At 43.6% G+C, this 20,643-nt stretch overlaps 1 protein-coding gene across 6 annotated transcripts in view; it reads right to left on the reverse strand.

The window, feature by feature from the left end:
• LOC126527811 (uncharacterized) overlaps positions 1 to 20,643 on the reverse strand; it is a 91,892-nt gene that overhangs the window by 49,864 nt on the left and 21,385 nt on the right. For 4 of the 6 annotated variants that reach the window (XM_072284214.1, XM_072284216.1, XM_072284215.1 and 1 more), the window contains 3 exons: positions 20,340 to 20,515; positions 18,354 to 18,452; positions 15,827 to 15,895 (listed from right to left, as the gene is read on the reverse strand). In XM_072284214.1, coding sequence (XP_072140315.1) covers positions 15,827 to 15,895; positions 18,354 to 18,415 — 131 coding nt within the window. In that variant the 5' untranslated portion in view covers positions 18,416 to 18,452; positions 20,340 to 20,515. Of the gene's footprint in view, positions 1 to 15,826; positions 15,896 to 18,349; positions 18,453 to 20,339; positions 20,516 to 20,643 lie in introns of all 6 variants that reach the window. The other 2 variants (XR_011890024.1, XM_072284218.1) reach the window with 1 other exon arrangement.

Consider the following 20,643-nt stretch of genomic DNA (forward strand, 5'->3'; position numbering starts at 1 on the left):
TTTCGCCGCGTGCTCGCCACACGTGTTCCAATCGACGTCAAAGGGACACCGCTAAATTGCCCAAGTCACGCGCACACGTGGTCAATTGACGAATGACCCCGTCGGCGCACTTCTTCATTTTTTTCTTTTCACTGCTCACAGAACCCCTCCCTGCAAAGCTTGTGCTGTCATACAGTCGTCCTCGCGAAAATGCTAGTTATCGGCAGTGCCTCCGAGGCCAGCAAACGCCTTCGAGAGCAGGTGCTACTTGCTGAAAGCAAAATTACACGAGACACACACTGATAGAGAAGAAACATTAATAGACACAAAATGTAATAAATATAATATGTTAACTTTCTGGCCCGAAAGAAAGCGCATTTTTGCCCCAGTAAGACAATTGTCGAGATTTAAAAAAAGAGCACTGTACACTGTAAACATGGCCGTAACAAGTATTCTGCATGTCCTAACACAATGACGTTAGGAAATGAAAGAAATGATAAATCTTCTCTTGTTTCATATTGACCTGTAAATATACAACCACGTGTTTAACTCTTACTTTGCACTGACATTCCATACTTTTTCATCAACTATATGTTCAGCTTTCAAGACTAAGCCACGCCAAATTAACAGTGGCTTGTATAACGAGACAGATCAGTGGTATTTTGCATGGACTAGCACAAAATCATGATGATAAATACCGAGGTACTAAATTAGTAAATTCAGAATCATCACACAAATGAGCCAAATAATTTATTGTAATTATTGCGCTGTATTCCGAGCCAGCCATTAAAAATTAAATTATTGTATTTTACAAGCAAAACCACCGGCTGATCATGAGGCATGCCGTAGTAACCCCGGATTGATTTCGACAACCTGGGGTTCCTTAACCTGCCCCTTATCTAAGTACATGGGTGTTTTTGCATTTCGCTCCCATTAAAATGCAGTTTTGTTTACGACTAGATTTGTGAAAGTTCCAAACAAGGTCCCCTCTATATTTTTAGTGTATGCCCTTTCAACGGAAGCTCAAGGAACAGGGAAATTGGTTCTGTTTACTAGAAGTTATATTTACTGAGAGACATTGCAGACAGCCAACCAGCCAACCATGAGAACGGTGTTCTGTTTAACGTGTGGTTTCCTTTAAGCGATTTGCACTTATATAGATTCCACTGTAGTTTATAATAGTGGATGAGTTGTGTTCTGCACGTACACTTTAGCATGGCTACAATGTTTAGTTGAATATTGTGCAAGCAGCGAGATTTCATTGTACCCAGTGCAAGATATAAAGCCAGCAATGTAACATGTTGCAAATGCCACGAACAAATACCTTCCCTGATCATATCCAATAGCAGCAACTTTAGATAAAATTAGTCATGCTTTCTCATGTTTAAGTGCCTTGTTTTCAGAAATCAAATAGCCCTTCTCACATTGGCCTCCAATAATGCCGTCCCCCAAGTTGAGGTCATTTCAGATTGCATTTGATCGCACTTGAAATAGCACATCGCTCTTATTTAAAAAGCGCATAGCATCGCAGTCACGGCATAGATATAAAATTTGAGCTGCAAATCATCAACAGACATTCTGAGGTAGCTATTCTTTTCAATCGGGGCGAATACTCAAAACACTCCTATGCAATTGCAGACAGCACTGGTAGTGCAGCAACCAGGACAGATTTAACAGACACAAAGGAGTAACATTGTGTGAGCTTATTCTTCTCTCTGAGTAACCATGCTTTCCAATTATAGAATGGAGATCAAAATAAAGTAACTGGAAAGTAAACCTGCATTTCATTCACGTAAATAAAATACTGTTCCTGCTACCTTCCAGGGTGCATACTACATTTACTTTCTTCGAATGGGAATTTGCTACCTTGCCATGGGCTTCCAAGTGTATTAGTATATTGTTGGTCGAGGGTGGTGGAACGGATGACGTGAAATGTTTCCACAAGGAGACTTGCCAGGTTGAACAACGAAAAGTCTCAGGCTAGATCCATTGGATTCCCTTGGAAAAATGTTGGCTCCAGAATAAGACGCCCCTTGTTCGACAACTCTTGATGACTAATGTCGGCATCTTTCTATTTACCCTCGTCTTATTCAGCCTATTGCTGCACACAGAAGCTGCACTTTCTTTTAAAAAATATCAATGAGCTCAAGGACTTTGTGCGTGGCTGTGTCTACAAGTGCAAACATTTGTTTTCAATGAATTACAGAGTTCGTACCTTTCTTGAGAATTCAATACGAAGAACCAAACATTAAGCTAACCGACTGGCTATGACGACAAGCAAGCATGAATGTATCTGGAGTGCCAATTCTTCATTTCACACTAAGCTTGGAGCAAGCCGGACTTCTTCCTAAAATTGAGAAAATTTTTCTAATGAAATACATATGAAGATTTAAAAAACGGTTATTTGGTTATTCATATTTAGGTGGGAACAGCGCCAAGGACACTGACAAACTAAGGGCTTATAGAGTAATGACTCATAGTGCAGGCAGACAATTGATTTAACTTTAGAACAAACACTTAAGTACTTTGGAATGCTTCCTAAAAGCAATAAAACACCTAAGAAGCAGGAAGCAGTTGCATAAAATAATGTATATGAATGGAAAATGCATCTGGTCATCGGCTTATAGAAAAGTGTGCCATTTACTTGTCAGTTAAGAAAACAGGTGCTACACTGAATCATTTCTTCTACAATTTGGAAATTCTGTGGTCTTTGATTATTGAGCAGGTCAGTTGGTTGCTTTTGTTACTGCCATTAGAGTACGGTGAAGTGTAATGCAGATGGGACAAGCTCGGGTGACCACTATGAACATTGGCAAATTTCGCTGCAGCAGGAAAATGCACGCATTGTGCTGCTGCAGCGAACTTTGGAGTAAATTTTCACACTTGTCAGTAGCACTTGTCCCATCTGTCTCTCCTCACACTGTTCCATACGCTTCACCATACTGTAATATGGACCACCATCTGATACAAAATTCTACCCTTCGGAAGTTCCTAGTATAACTTCGCACTCATCAAATCCAGGCCGCCAGCCGTACTGAGCACAATGTAGTATAACTGCATGGACTGGCAGCTCCAGTCATGGATTTATTCTGGCGTAATGGCACCACAGAAGCAAACAAAGCGAAAGTCATGCAGGGCACAAGCGCCTAACCTTAACTCTAGCTTTAATAAGAAAAACAGTCATCATATCCAACACGTAGTGACATGAAGTGACACCGTTCATTAAAAAAAAAGTTTGCATGCAATGTAACTGAGAATGATTAATGTACTTTTCGTGGGAATCTTCCAAAGCTTAGTTATCTTACATACGTCTGGTCATAATTTCTGGCTACTACGCGTTTTCAAGAACAGAGGAATGAACCCATCTATTTAGCAGTGCATCAGAGTGTGCGAATGAGAGTTGTCAACTTCAATAGCCCCAATTTCAAAGTAATACAATGTATCTCTATGCAATAGAGGCACGACAGGATTGGAATGGCAGACTCTACATAACATCCGTTGCACAGTGCGCCGCCTGCAAATTGTGCCACACACAATAAAGTATTTGTTTTCCTGGCTTCAGTCTTTTTACTCGCATCAGAGCAAATCTTTCTTCACAAGCTTAATACCAAAAAATTTACCTTATGTACCAGCTAAATATTACGCATGGAAATAACAAAAGCATACAAAATAACTACGACGGCTTTTTTACTTCACACATCTCATTCATTATATTCCGTGTTTGTTCATAATTTAGTTGTGCAAATCATTTTCTTTCTCAAACCCTTGTTAGGAGAGTTTTTCAATGTTAGAACAAAAGAGAGAGGCCAAATATGCATCCACTGAGCAAGAACGCAAGCGTAGTGTAGTCTGCTGCCATCATAAGGTCATGCCTACATCGGACAGATGGGATGCTCTGCTAATGTGAAATCAAGGAGATTGAGGGAGTAAAGGTCATCTGGGTTGTGAAGCAACCCTCCATCACACATTGCTAAACACTGCAAATAATGTGACTGCGGTCCTGTGTTCCACAAAACCTTCATTGTATCCAAGTATCATGGCCTGACAACGTTCGAGGTAATTGTGGCTTGCAACATTTAAGAAGAATGGCAAAGGTATCAGTGATCCATTAGTTGCACTGCACGAGGAATTTGCTTTGACAGATATCATCAGATCATATCTCCACCTGTTATTAAATATTGCCTGTTTCCTTATTTTAAAGCTTGAAGTGAGATCCGGTGTCTGTGTCCCCATATGTGTACATATCTTCGTTTGCTTTCTGTGGTGTCATTACACCAGAATTTCTATAACCAAATGGCCACACACTGCTTTTGTCACGTTATAGTGGTGCTCGCAAAGCCTGGCAAACATCAGCCTATTTGGTCAAAACGTGCTTTTGTACGTATGCTTTTCCAAAAAGAAACGCTGCCAAGCCAAAAAGGTAACGGTAATCAAGAGAATTGAGCTAAATCTACTGCAATGCTTTACTTTTTCGCCTTTTTCCCCTATACCTAAGTGGATAAGCGAGAGTATGAATGTTACAGAACTAGACCAAATAATTTGTTGAAATAATGCGAAGATGTTATGGCAACTAAGCCTAGATATTTGTCCAATAATAAACACCAGTCTGTCTCTTTCCTTCTCACACAAACATGGTACATTTTATTCCTTTGGCATGAAGAAAAGCATATGTAGACCAGACAAGTCTATATTTGAAGGAGAGCCTTCATGTTTGAGCACCACTATAATGTGACGATTAGGGTACATACAATGTAAGCAGTGCAGATGATGGCGTTAATTTCACAGGTCAAACTTATTAGCGAAAGCAGCAACAATTAACCCAGAAAATACTGAAATCCCACAAGATAACAAAAAGGCAAACGTGTCAGTGCAGCATCTGTTTTTTGAAGTTACATGAAAATGGCATGCTTGTTGACAAACGTACAACCATGGCACATTTGTGTGCGACCACCTGCTGCCTCTTTATGTGCTTCCGTGCGTTACTTTCATGCGTTACAAAGGGTTACTGCATATTTAATTGCTTCTCTGCTGCAAAAACATATCACTTATCAGTCTGTGCACAGTGCACCAAGCGATTTTTCTATATGGACTCGCTCTGTCTGTTTAGCACTGCTCTCACCTGTTCCGAACTAAGGGTCACCAAAGATTAGTTCTATTTAAATCTAGATGCCACTTGTGGGTTCTGTAATTTAAATAGGCTAATTATCATTAAAACAAATGGGATGTTCTGATAAACTTTTTTTTCATAATCGCATTGTATATTTTGGCACATAACCATGATGATGATGATGTTTGAGGTTTAATGGCGCAAGGGCCAGGTATGGCCAAAGAGCGCCATGCTTGTGGTAATGTATATGTCGTGGTGTGATGGGCTCTGTGAATTTAATGTGACGTGGCTGTAAAGGAGCCTAAAAGAGTTTGTGTAAATTGCATAAAAATTACACGTAATAAAATTATGGCAATGAATAATGACATGTACTATGATCACTAGAATGCATTAAAAAGAATGATGCATTGTATAAAATATGCGAGATGCTAAAATTGTCTTAGAGCACTAGTGCCTCGCCAGAGCCCTTGAAACGCAAGGGCCGAGAGGCATGTGCTATACGAAATAGCTTTCACAGCGGCATCCTCTGGAGAGAGGAAACGCTATGAACGTATAGGGCTAATTACATGTAACACAACATCTTTCAGGAAGTCTAGAACTGCGTTAGTGTCAAAGAGCGGTTCTGGGCCGAGTAACATTACAGGATGAAGGGGAATGTGCTGCCGGTATGCTAACGGAAAATGTTTCTTTCTGTCAGATTCGGCTTTCCGACACTCCAGGAGGACATGGAGGACGGTCAGCCTCTCCCCGCATCTCCCACAGGTTGGGGGTTCATTTCCAGTCAGTAAAAAATTGTGGGTGCCAAATGTGTGTCCTATTCTTAGATGGCACAATACGACATCTGTTCGGCGTGATTTTGTTGCAGAGGGCCAGAACCCTAATTGTGGCTTTATTATGTGCAATTTATTATTTGTTTCCATGTCCCATGAGCGTTGCCAGTAGTTTCGCAATTTTCTGCGCAAGTAGGGCCTCAGATCTGTGACAGGGACTGCTGCGGTAGGATTTACAGAATACGATGCGATTGATGTGGCCATCTGGTCCGCCAGAACATTGCCTTCGATGCCCCTATGACCCGGCACCCAGCATATGATGACATGCTGGTTACATATATACGTTTTACATAGGACGGAATAGAGTTCATTGATTACTGGATTTTTGTGCTTAGAAAATGACCTTAAGGCCTTCACAGCACTTAGGGAGTCCGTATATATAACTGATTTCTCGAGTTTTGATTTCTTTATATACTTTACAGCCGACAACAGTGCGTAGGCCTCAGCTGTAAAGATGCTTGTTTCCGGATGCAGTACATCGGATTCCGAGAAGGATGGGCCGACGGCTGCACAGGACACCCCCTCGCGTGACTTCGACGCGTTTGTGTAGAACTCCGTGCAGGAGTGTTTGTATTGGAGTTCCCGGAAATGCATTTGTATTTCAATCTCTGGAGTGTGTTTTGTAACTTGCATGAAAGATATATCGCATTGTATCATCTGCCACTCCCAAGGAGGTAGCAGCTGAGCTGGAGGCATTAGGCGATGTTTGAGGATTGGGACATCCATTTCAACACTAAGCTCCCTCACACGCATCGAGAAAGGTTGTCTTACGGAGGGACGATTCTGAAAGAGTGTAGAACATGTCATATCATTAGCGGTATTAAAAGACGGATGTTGAGGATTAGAGTGCACTTTCAGAAAATATGTTCGGCTGATGTATGTTCTCTGCAGATGAAGTGACCACTCATTTGATTCTACGTATAAACTTTCAATGGGACTTGTTCTGAAAGCGCCCGTGGCTAAGCGGATTCCTAGATGGTGGACCGGATCTAGCATCTTTAGCGCGCTCGGGGCGGCAGAATGATAGATCACGGCGCCATAATCTAATCGTGACCGAATCAGGCTCTTATAGAGATTCATTAGGCATGTCCTGTCGCTACCCCACGTAGTCTGGGATAGAAGTTTCATTAGGTTCATTGTTTTGAGACATTTTTCTTTAAGATGTTTAATGTGTGGGATGAAATTGAGTCTATTGTCAAGTATAACACCTAGAAATTTGTGTTGTTTGTTTACAGGTATCTGTTGTCCACACAGTTCTAAGCAAGGATCCAGAACCAGGCCTCTCTTTCATGTAAACAGAACACAAGAACTCTTGTGAGGATTGATTATAAATCCGTTTTTCTCTGCCCACTGTGACACCTTGTTCAAACCATGCTGTACCTGTCTCTCGCAGACTGTGAGGTTGCAGGATTTGAAACCTATTTGTCTATCGTCTACGTAGACGGAATAGAAAATAGCTGGTGGTAAAGATGCACGAACCGTGTTCATCTTTACGACAAAGAGCATGCAGCTGAGTACGCCACCCTGGGGTACACCAGTTACCTGTATAAATGTACGCGGCAGTGCAGCACCTATTTTCACTCGAAATGTACGGTTCTCTAGGTAGCTCTCTATAATATTTAACATATTGCCGCGGATGCCTAGCGCGGAAAGATCGCGCAGGATTCCGTACCGCCAGGTTGTGTCGTACGCTTTTTCCATATCCAGAAATACAGATAAGAAAGATTGCTTGTGCACGAAGGCATCGCGAATGCTCGCTTCGATGCGCACAAGATGGTCGGTTGTAGATCGCCCTTCCCGAAAACCGCATTGAAATGGGTCAAGCATTTTGCTGGACTCTAGGAGATGCACGAGACGGCGATTGATCATTTTTTCAAATACCTTACAAAGGCAACTTGTCAGGGCTATCGGGCGGTAACTTGCCACTGAGGAAGGATCTTTGCCTTGTTTCAAAACCGGGATCACAATGGCTTCTTTCCATGCAGTGGGGAGGTATCCCGCAGCCCAGATGGTGTTGTAAATTGTGACTAGTGTAACTTGGGTGTCTTTATGTAAGTTTTTGATCATTTCATACATGATTCTGTCAGATCCCGGTGCAGAGCTCTTGCATGCGCTCAAGGCAGCTCTCAACTCGGCAATGCTAAAAGGGCAGTTGTATGGTTCATTCTCTTGACATTTTCTCATGAGTGGCTTACATTCTTCTATTTGCTTATATTTCAGAAAGGATTGCGAGTAATGGTTGGCACTTGACACGCTCTCAAAGTGCTCTCCAAGTGAGTCCGCCTGGTCTTGTAGGGTATCGCCTTGTGTGTTTACCAAAGGGAGTGAGTATGCTGGTCGCCCTCTTATACTATTGACCCTGTTCCAGGCTTTGGCCTCATCTCTGAACGAGTTAATACTCGATAGAAACTTCTGCCAACTCTCTCGTCTGGCCTGTGGGCGGGTTCGCCTGCCTTGGGATTTTACTTTTTTATAGTTGCTAAGATTCTCCGCAGTGGGAGAAGCGCGTAGCAACCCCCACGCCCTGTTCTGTTTTTTACGAGCCATACTACAATCGTCGTTCCACCACGGGACACGCCGTTTGCAGGCCAAGCCTTTTACTTCTGATATGCATTTAGATGCGACATCTATTATGAAGGCTGTAAAGAACTCGACTGCAGCATCAATTCCTAACGAAGACAGGTCAGCCCATGAGATACTAGTAAGAAATCGAAATTTCTCCCAATCAGCTGTCTCATTCTTCCACCTAGGAGCGTGTGGTGGATATTCGTTTTCTTTAAGTGATCTTAGCAGTATAGGGAAGTGGTCGCTGCCGTAAGGGTTGTCGGTAACTTCCCATTCAAGTTCAGGCAGTACAGGCGGGGAGACTATGCTAAGACCTATGGAAGAATAGGTTCTGTTTGCTAGAGAGTAATATGTGTGTTGCTTCTTATTCAACAGACACGCACCAGAAGAAAAAAGGAACTGTTCGACAAGACGTCCTCGCGCATCTATACGAGAGTCGCCCCACAGGTAGTTATGCGCATTGAAATCGCCAAGAACAACATAGGGTTCTGGCAATTCATATATAAGGACTGAAATTCTTGTTTGCTTAGTTTATAATGTGGGGGTATATAAAGTGAGCAAATAGTGATGTTTGTTTAGCAGAATAGCTAGAACCGCCACTGCCTCAAGGGCCGTTCGTAGCTGTACACGTTGACAGGCTATGCTTTTTTGAATTATAATTGCAACACCGCCCGATGATGCGACAGCATCATCGCGATCTTTGCGAAATGTAACATACTGTCGAAGAAAGCTTGTGTATTTTGATTTCAAGTGTGTTTCCTGTAAACACAGCACTTTTGCATTGTGTTTATGGATGAGTTCTTGAACATCATCAAGATTCCTAAGTAGACCTCTGACATTCCATTGAATGATTTGTGTATCCATATTTTAAATTATATTGGTGCTGTGTTTACGGTAACGGAAGGGATGTCTTCGATTACGGAGCACTTTCGAGACCCTGTAACCAGGGTTTTGCTCTTTTTGAAGCGTTCGAGGGAACCTCGCCGCTCCTTAGGCGCCTGGTGCGCCTTGAGGATAGGTGTAGTGTCCATTGCCTCTTGTGAGGCGCCGGACACGTGCTCTTGCGAGCGAGAAGTTTCCCGAGAGGGTCCCGCCTTGGAGGGCAAGACCCCTGCGCCCACCAGCCCGGAGGTCGATGGGGCTCCCTGGGGGATTTGGCTGCGCCGGCCGTTGCCAGCGCTAGAAGGGACCTGGGAGGTTGAGGCAGCCTCGGCTGCGCCCACCTTCGGGGTCGATGATCCCTTTTTCTCGGTTGACGGAGCAGCGCTAGCTGCAACCGCCGCGGGGGCGGATGGCGTAACTGCCGACTCGCTGCTTGCGGGTCGGACAGCCGCCGGCGGCCGTTATGACGCTGCCCCCTGACGTGCCACATCTGCAAAGGTTTTATTGGGCAGGTGTGATACCCGCCTCCGTGCCTCCTTGAAAGTTATGTTTTCCTTGACTTTGATTGTAACAATTTCCTTTTCTTTTTTCCAGGTAGGGCACGACCGCGAGTACGCGGCGTGCTCCCCATCACAGTTTACACAGTGGAGAGCGTTCGCACAAGCTTCAGTGGTGTGTTCGTGGGCACTGCATTTCGCACATGTGTGGCGGCCGCAGCAGCTCTGCGAACTGTGGCCGAAGCGCTGGCACTTGAAACATCGCAATGGATTTGGCACGTACGGCCTAACACGGAGCTTTATGTACCCGGCCTCGATTGACGCGGGTAGGACCCTTGAATTGAAGGTGAGTATTAGGTGTTTGGTTGCAATCTCTTTACCATCGCGCCTCATCTTTATTCTTCTAACATTGACAACATTCTGCTCACTAAAGCCCTCCAAGAACTCTGCGTCCGTCAGGTGAAGCAAGTCATCGTCTGAGACAACGCCGCGGGTAGTGTTCATAGTTCGGTGCGGAGTCACTGTCACTTGAACGTCCCCAAATGACACGAGACTGGGTAGCTTTCCATATTGTTTCAGATTCTGGAGCTCCAAGAGGAGATCTCCACTTGCCATCCTTGTTGCCTTGTAACCTTGACCAAGCGCCTCAGTTAAGGACTTTGAAACTAGAAATGGGGAGATTGTGCGCACTTGTGAGGCAGACTTTTCCGAGTGAATCACATGAAATCATGGGAAGTTGGGTCTTTCACGACCAAAGAACTTGAATACATCTTCGGTGCGCCCTCTTTTCTGACGGCGATCAAGGAGGGGTGGGAAGGAATTTGCCATAGGAGAACTAATTTTCGGCAATAACGCCAGTCACCCACCATGGAGCCCAACAAGGGGACGTTACAGGGACTGTAAAAACAGGTCCTGCAAACGCCAGCTGTACGTTATCACTATAACCAAATATGAGATAACCTAGGTTGGTTATTCACACAAGGTTAACCCTTGCTGCCTGGAAATACTGGCAGTAAACGGAAGCTAGGAGAAGACAGGAAAGATGGAAAAGTAAGAGAAAGACGAAGGCTGGAGGGAGAGAGAGAGAGGAAAAGGCAACTACCCATTTCCCCCGGGTGGGTCAGTACGGGGGTGCCGTCTACGTGAAGTAGAGGTCAAAGAGGCGTGTTGCTTCCGCCGGGGGGGCCTTAAAGGTCCGAACACCCGGCATCGGCTCAACCTCCAGGATCCCCCTTTCCCCGGATACGGCTAAGCCGCGCACGGCTACACGCGGGAGAGTCCAACCCTCGTGTGCTCGGGTACGTGGTATCGCAACACCCCAAACGCCTGCTGACGCAGACGCCCCTGCGGGGGGCCCATAGCCAGTCAGATCTTTCGTATTAAAACAAGAAAACAAATTCAACACACAGGTTTGTACTGGTTGTTGCTCTATTGACTTTACCACACATCTTGAACAAAGGACAGGCAACTGAGAAATACCCACAACCACTAACTTCAATATGGCGTTATTGTTCACATGTGCACATGATATAGCTACGACAACCCAAACGAAAGTAAATAAAGGAAACAGTACACCTTCAAAGAAAAAGAACAAAACAAAGAAAACAAAATTGTCTTTTTTAGATAACTCACAATCAAGATGCATATTAGAGCCATACTTAGGCAAGCACGCATTTATTTATTTCGCTCAGTCCCTCAATATCCCAATTGCTCGTTTGACAGCGACACCGACGGCACATCTAGGCATATCTTTATTGCACGTGCCATTTTTCTCGCTCCAAAATCCTTTTGTGGGCATTTATTTAGTACCTGCTTCGCCTGTACTGGCATTGAAGTCGGGGATACATGTTCTGTGTAAAGTAACTTACACTCAGATCAGGCACTCAAAGCAGGGAGGGAATTATCTTTGGCAACTATGCAAACATTTGCAGGCGGAAGAACATTGCAGTCCCTTTTGTCTAAGGAAAAACATAATGTGAGGCATCACCTATAAGTAAGAGGAAATAAATAAATTTTCTTAGTGTCACCTCTTTCTTGTGAGGTACGTTAGCCTAATATGAATTTCTCTATCTCCACATGTTTAGAACAGTATACGCTGCGAAATAATTGTAATTGAAGCCATTTTCTGGTCTGTTATATCCTGCCATTGCAGGCTAATCTAACTTTTTGTAATACAAAGCCTTTTAGTATGACTTCCTATTACAAATCCAACTGCCATATTTTGAGCCTTTTTAAAGCATGCCAGCTAACTCAATAGTATGGGGATCCTAGCAAACACATGCTTATTCCAGTAGTGAATGCACATAAGCAAAATACAGCTGTTCTTTGAGGCTTTCGGGTAGCCGACGAAATGTATAAGGGTGGACACACCACGGCTACTACACCGATAAGCATGGTGGCCAACCAAAATTAACTTTATTCCTACATGGGTGGGCATGGTACAGTGTGAGCAGACGATAGTCGGCTTTTTGTGGAGGTATGTACAGGTAGACACCGACATACCGAATCCACTAAAATCAGCAATTTGGGTTGTTGTACTGAGATTTCACCTTTTAGTCAAATACATTTGCAAACTGATTGTTTTCACAGAGAAGGGGCCGCAGTCAGAAAAAGCAAACCTGAATGAAAAAAAATTTTTTTTTTGAATTCGAGTCGGTGATTTAAGGTGTGCTTTCATGGTGTGTCAACGATACCTTCACATAAGTAGCATGAAGCCAACCTAGCTCTGCTTTCGCATCCACTCTGCCCTCACTGATACTGTCACACGCAGTGGGACGACGCGATCATTAAAAGTGGCCGCAGCGGGGGCGAATGCTCTGTCTCTCGCTTCAATGCAACTTTGAATCTTCTGATTATGCAACCTCCACTGAAGCAACTCTAACTTTAGATTATGCAACCTCCAGTACTAAACACACGGGAAGACTATGCACATCATGTCATGCCACGTCTGCACGTCTACTCTTTCCACACGCAGCAGATCACCTCTAGAACCGGGTGCTCAGCTCAGCTGCTCTAGAAAAGAAGACACGCACAGAGTGGGCTCCTCTGAGAGCCCCCTTTAAAGCTCAGTTTCTCATTTTTTGTCTTTGTTATAGGCTAGTGCAAAAAGTGAATTGGCTCCATTTTTATTAAGAAATTTTGTATTCATGGTAAAAAAATTATGAAAGTCTAGAACATTTTACTACTATTCACCCCTCTCAGTTGGAATATCGTACAAATGCATAAGCAGTTATTTTGGTCATGTATCATCTAAGATTTCCTTTTCATGCTGAAAGAAAGGCATGTGTTTAAAAAATAAGCTTGGTTGCCACATGTGAAGGAATTGTGTAATGTCACATGTAGGGTCCCTGAAATCAAAATATAGCCGCAACTTCCTTGCGACTGGAACACACTCAAAAGGAAAACGACCTTTTAAAGAGCCAAAGCACATGAACCCATTCTAACCCAGGGACTGTATTAAGCTGATATGAGAAAAAAGTTTCACAAAAGATTGTTTCCCGGTTGGGTAAAATTTTTAAAACAATGGCTAACACCTGGCACCCGCCTTAGATTCAGAACAAATGAAGTTTTTAGCTTACTCAGTACTGTTTCCTGAACCCAATAAATGTGCCCAGAAAAATGGGTCACGTCTACATCTGCGGCAAGGTGTGAACAAGAAGCTCGCTTTAGCTGGCTGCAGTGCTCCGTGCGATAAATATTCAGGCAGAAAATTGTTCCCACAATATGACTGTGCCACCAAGAAAAACAAAAGTGGTAGGCTAAATCAATGCACCTGGAAAAATCTTTAGTGCATGCTTGCTGGCACCCTGAATCTGTATCGGCCTCAAGAAGACATTGTGGTGCCCATCTGCTAGAATCTTCCCGTGGCATAGAAAACAGCATTGTGTGATACCGGCTGTTTAGTGTTAATCAGGTTATTGAGTGGTTTAATCACGGCAGCAGTTTAATCACAGTTACTTCGAAGTGTTTACATGTTTTCAGCATTGCATGTAGGCGTCTTGGTTACAAAACAACTTAGATCTTACATCCCACTCCGGTGTGTAGCGCAAGAAATGGCTTTCATGGGAGCAACTTGATGCATTTATATTGGTTATTCAGTTGGCATGATCATTCATAAAAGAGCTATAGGCAATTGTGCTACAATAACAGTACTGTTTTCAGAACATTGTCGTGGGAAGAGCGCCGTGTTCCTTTTGCCAGAGTTATTGCTGAATGGTGATTTATTATTGGCCTATTAAATGTGGAATTTCAACAGCCTATATTTTTGTCTCCTGAATCCACACTTCTGCCACACTTCTGCCAGCATCTCTGCACAGGGTGTTTTGACTGATGCCATACCAAGTGAGCACGCTACAAGCCCTGTGTGCATCGCTTGCATGACTCTTTGGATGACCATATTATTTCGCTTTCAGTGAGTTTATCAACTAAGCATATAGCGGTGGCTTGAACTTGGGCTATGTATGAGAACTCGCACCAGGCTTCGTTGAAAATGTCCGGCACTGCAGTACTGAGCAGCGAACCATGCTGTAGGAGTTGGCAACTAAATTGCCGCCTTGCGATTGAAAGATTATGTGCAACCCTACAATCAAGGCGTCAATTGCCCAGCCAGCGAGCTGCAGCAAAAGTGTGAACTCTAGTCGTGATGTCACATTCTATGTCCTAGCGATAGCAGTCGATCTCTCCAGTGGTGGCCCTCAAGGTCAACAGGCATACCTTTTCTGTGCACGTGCTTGTGTAGTGCTAAGCAGATGGTGCCAGTTCGTTCTTGAGCATTAACACTATGTTCGTACTGTACCGGGAACACATTTTCTTACTCAAGGCGATAGCCCATGAACCTACATAATTACCACCAAGAGCCCTTTGTCGACCAACCTTTCCTTTGCCAAGCCTTTTGCTTCTACCTTGATGTCATGAAGGCACTTCAGCTAGCTGAAGCAATGCTGGTGTTTGAGTATCCACACACTCTTGCAGTTTTCGAACCTGAACATTGCTTCATTAAAGCTGACATGATTTGGTCTCAGCAGACAGAGGTAAATTAAAGAACCTCACAAATTTCTTTCGAAGTCATTCTAACCCTGTCAATAATCCCGTGCCTTTTGACGTGTCCGTACAGCATTGGCCAAGGCAAGCTGACTCTTAAAAATCAAAATAATAACTTTGCAAGGCCACCTACTAGGCTACCACTGTCGTTTCAGCCAGCCATCGAAGCAGCTATTCATGCAGGAGGGCAAGAAACGACGAAGCAAAGTGTGGCAAACAAAATTTTGTTCGTGGAAATCCCACATGTTTATGAACTATTTCCCTGACTGAAAAAGATAGTGGCTTCCTATTACACTCTTGATGTACGTAGTTGTTTCAGTGGCGAGAAAACAGCCAGCTGACCAGTCCTGCACAAGCACTGTGTACAAATAAAATGCTCATGGAATAAAGTTCGTTGCGTGTCCCTGTGGTGCAGTGTACATTTTTTTCCCTAGGGATGCAGTACACAGGGCAGACTGGTTGCTACTTCAATACTAGGCCCTTCGAGTATCGCATCCCTTTGCTCACATTTTGCTGCAGATTGCATCAAATGCGAATACAAACTGTTTTGCAGGACACGTCATTTGAGTTCAAGCAAGGCGGCAGAGTAACCCAACAAATATTTTAAGCCTTCAAAACACAAATTGTTACTCTTAAGAAATTGACCTTCTCATAACGTTTTGATAAGTCCCTAGTTTAGTACAGGTTTTCGTATGTTCTGGATTCTTCTACGGTACAATGATGTTGGTCGTTAGGCACTGAGGTTCTGATGTGCACACTCTCTTGTGTTGCTATAGTGACAACTTGTAACAAAGATTTTCCTTCCTGACAAACGTTTAGTGACAGTGCCTGTCAGCTCTCTTTTAACCTGTTTTTATTTCAGCTCTGCATTTACATCAAACATAAACTACAAAAATGTCTGCATTGATAATCACAAAAGAACATACCCGTGCAACGAATCCGCTGAGATTGTTGGAGTTGTCCGCCACAGAATGCCGCGCAGGTAGAAAGGCATCCTGAGTTAAAGCAAAATAACGATCATTGTAAGAAGCGGATTAAGAATATTATTCTGTGAGGCTTTTAACACGTATAATAATTACCACAGCTGTATAAAAATAGTTTTGCATAATAGCTGAGCAAGGTTAAAGTCTCGCCCTGGGACTGTCACCCAGTGCTACTCCTGGCAATGGTGGCAAGCAGGGCGCATCGCTTCAAGTGTAAATTTTGTGGATTACATGAATTCAACAGAACGTAGCTTCACATAATACATGACACTTGTGGTTAGAAGAATGTGTTGCACGCGGCATCAAGGGCACGAGTGGCACTGCCTAACAATTCCAGGGCCAGACATAGTACACACACAACACAAATGTGCAACAAAGTGAACAGGTGAAGGGCTGCTGCTATAACTCAGATTGCATGTATCATGCAGATGGGAATGCAGCTTCCATCAGGAGCGAGTTGCCCTTTGGTCCGCTTCACTTCTCTTCCTCTTTTTTTTTTGTCTGCATTGTTTGGTGGTGCCATATGGTAATAATGAACAAAAGTCAAGCACCTCAGTTCCCATTCGCGTTTTACTGTAGGCTGTAAAGTCACCCAAATGTGCTTAATACTCAAAAGGATGCACATTAAACATTTTGTTAACAAAGTTTTTCTCTTGACTTCACTGCACCTTAATGTACTGCTAATTCTAGACAATGCTTACAGAAAAACCTAGATTCCCAAAATAACACCTTCGATAAAGATTGTGCAGTCCATGGCTTTAAGATGTGTAGATACATAATTTATACACGTTTACAATCAAAATAAAAGTGACTGTTCTAATACGCACACTTAGCATACTGCATAACAGTCACCTGGTTCCAAATGCTCTTTTTTTATCACAAATAGGGCGGCTACAACTATAAATTTAATTCTGGCATTTATTCAAGACACTGCCTAAGCCTTCATAGTGCAATCAATGAACGTATTCGAATTCAGAGACGTTAGACGTAAATTGGGCAAATAGTTCTGTAGTGTTCAATAATGAACTGTATGGCACATGGTGGCAAAGGGCCATGCACCTGAAGCATAGGTATTGTTTTTCATTTAAGCACATTCTTATTGTTTTGGTTAGATTCCTAGGAATTGCATGAAACAATTTGCTTACGTGTAAATTTTGCTACATGGCTGTATCGTGTTATCCCTCGTCTTTTCACATTTGTCTTAATGCTATTTTATATGCATGCAAATGACCAATACTACTTCAGCTCAAGGCTGTCCTATGCCTATGCTGGACTATGGACTAAGGACTATGCTGTCCAACGTACATCCATTTTACAACACCAAACAGTAGACTTAGAGAATGAGCAACTCTTTTAAAAAGGGTGGTTCTTTGAACACACATTAAATGACATATCTGGAAAACAAGTATTTCGCTAGAATGATAGCTTAATCTAATTGGTAATAAGCACAATGCATCATGCAAGAAACTTGCATTTACCGGACACCACTATAGACACTGCGAACTCTTCGGCTTCTCCACAATCTGACACAATGTGCTCAAGCTGCCTGTAAAACCTGGAAGGTGTCTATGATACTTTTTTAGGAAGCTCAGCAAACATGAGAAGGACCCAATCAGAAGGTCAGAGGAGCAAAGCAAATTTTTAACCATTCCTCTCTATGTTGCTTTGGATGTGAAGGTACAAGCAAATGATGTATTTGAACTGTGTTTTAATCGTGCAGTACTACCCAGCACATTTTTGCAGTAATAATGTGATAGAGAACAATTACAATAATGTGACAGAAACGAACCTAAGTAATATATTTATGAGCTTGCACGGGGTTTTCGTCGTTATGCTGATGCACACACCTGCACACTTCTACTGTAGAGTCTTGTTGTTTCAGTCTTTTATTTTATTCTCACATAGTAATTTACATGATACACTTGTCCTCAAATACGGCATGTTGGGCTCCTTCAGTATTTTTTTTTACTGGAACACACATGCCTATACAGGGCATTTGTATTCAGGGCAAGCCCTCGAATACACGCAAAACTGCCACAAGACTGGCTCCTCAAAGCACTTTGCGGGCATTCTTGGGCTTCTTTCATGCTCTAAAAACACAATATGCAGCACATATTGAGCCACAGAAAGCTGCACTGGGAATTTCTCATGTTTCTCTACAATTTTCGAATTGACATTTTTCATCTAACTATATTTGAGAAAACGAGTAAATAGGACAAATTTGTAATTCGGCGAAATGCAAGAAATCCAAGTATTTCCAAGCGATAGCAAACGAGAATACCTGGGTTCTGGCTAACTAGGTGGAATTTGCATATTCTTTAAGTTTGCTAAAGTTACGTGGGAGAACCTGCCCAAATTGTCCCATGGAACAGGTGTCACACCAATCACTCTAATTGAAGCCGCTAAACTAGCCATTGCACGTAAGACATACAGGGTAAAAAAAGTAAACTCTAGGTAAGTACATACCAACGCCTCTGTTGCTGAAAAGGGAAACTGCGGGAAGGCTGATGTCCGGCTATGAAGCAGTTTCATCCTCACAGCTGGCAATGAAGCAGCCGCAGCCACAGCGCTGAAACAAAGGAGAAAAATTAGACATACAATGATCACATGGAACCCGATAAAGCTTGTCGGAAGTTTATTTTGGATTACTTCCGCTGTTACATGGAGTTTTGTATGTTCAGCTTGTTGTTAAATTAAGCTTTCCAAAATTTTATATCTTAATGGCTTTGCTCTTCACAAAATAAAATCTTTGCCCAACTCATGCACTTAAGCTATGAGATGTTTACTGATCCCCTACAATAAACGGCTTCTAATACAAATTATTTCAGACAAAAGGATGCATAAATAATGAGCGTTACAGACACTGAACACCAAGTTATAATACACAATGGCGGACTTCAAGCAAATTCTTCTTCCAGATATGGGTTGATCGGTCAGCCTTTCTTTTTTTTTTTTTTTTGACGAGCAGCAGAAATTTTCTTATTAATAATCGTGCAGTATAGTATGACGCTGTGAAGTGCGACATAAGCCTGAGTTGAAAAGCGCAACATTTTTGTGTGAATTTGGCACCTAGAAATCAAAACTGAATATTTCTACCCAATGGCGTAGCACCAAATAATTAAACAACAAACAAGTCGAGGCGCCCAGTGCACAGAGGCGGCTGTTGAACAACAACACTGTACAAGCACCGACTATATAGATATAGCATAGTAGTTGCACCGGAGGCGCGTAGTAGCGGGCTAAGCGAAGAACACAGCCACCGAGCGACGCGCCCGTACGACCTATCGCCGGCTCCGCTATCGCGTAAATTGATATATCTCATCACGCAACCGCATATTTTTCTGCCCGCCGAGGTGCGGGCACCACTGGTACTCACCTGCTCCGGCCGCCGAGGCTCAAGTGACCGCCTATTCAGTAATGAGAACCGAAGCATAACACCTGTCGCCGCCAAGCACTACGCTAACTATACAGTTTCCTAAAGACATTACACAACCATCTCAATTACTCTGATCGACAGCTCGTGCGGCGTTGATCCGCAGTGCCGTTGGAAGCTCACAACACGCATTTAATAACACGCGCCGCCCATATTTGTCGCCCGCCGACCAAAGTCGATGGGCACAGGCGCTCCAAGCTACGCGCCGCGATCGCGCATGGCCTGCACAATCAGCGGCGTGGGCGCGAGGAGACACCGACGAGATCACTGAACGCAGCGGCCAATCTGCACATTGCGTGCTTTGTAAGCGACCTACTGCATACAACCGTGCAGTACTAGCTAGGAGGTTGGCGCCACGTACGCGGCAGCTAGCATATACCGCGGACAAAGAAGCGCCGCCGCTTCTCGCTCAAGTGCTCGTTGTACAAACGCGCACATTTGCGCACCGCAGTAAACCTTAAGGAGGCGCCACATTTTCAGGCCGTGGTTAGGCGGCGAAGTTTAGCTCACCTCCCGCTGCACGTAACTTTTCTAAAAATGGCTCGCGCATCCGGGAACAGGTCGCACGCTCACAGCCATTCAATTAAAGACGCGACAAAGTCTATCATCATCTAAAATCACGATTTTTATGTACTCTCGCTTCACTCTAAGCACTCAAGTCGTCTCAAATACGACAAAGCTTGAAGAAACACAGTCATCGTGCAAAATGGTTCCGGACAGCCAACTGTCACGCCATGTTGCACTGAGGACTTCAATAAAGCATATTTAGCGCCAGCAAACAAGGACGGAAGGGAGACGACAACACAATGCGCTAAATTCAACAACTTGATTTTCAGGAAATACACCTATATAACCCATGCACAGTGGCGCCACATTATCTAAATCTTACCCATCCAAAAAAGCAGTTTCCTTATCTAACAGGTCGATGGAAGGGGCACTAACAATAAGTCACACCAGCGCGTCTCCTCACTTTGAACACATACACACTCATAGAACGTGCAATGGTCGTTCAAAGTCACTTACCGTGGTGTCTTGGGGATTCAAAACTGTGACAGACATCAAGAACGGTAGACGAATGCGCCGTAGCTTGTAATGGCTGCTGCTTGCTCACTTTGAAAGCGCGCGTGCGCGCTCCGAAGTCCTGCGCTCCTCCGCGCGTAGTTTCGACTTTCGGCGTCCTCTGCAGCACCAAGGCACGGCTACTCCGAAGAGAAAAAACGCGCGGACACACATTGCGCGGAATATTTCGAATCTGACTGCAGAAAAAAATTCTACAAAAATTGTCCCTGGGGCAGACAGCGTTGATTCTCACTGCTGAGATATTTTC

This window comes from Dermacentor andersoni, chromosome 9, assembly GCF_023375885.2.
Source record: "Dermacentor andersoni chromosome 9, qqDerAnde1_hic_scaffold, whole genome shotgun sequence".
NCBI lineage: Eukaryota > Metazoa > Arthropoda > Arachnida > Ixodida > Ixodidae > Dermacentor > Dermacentor andersoni.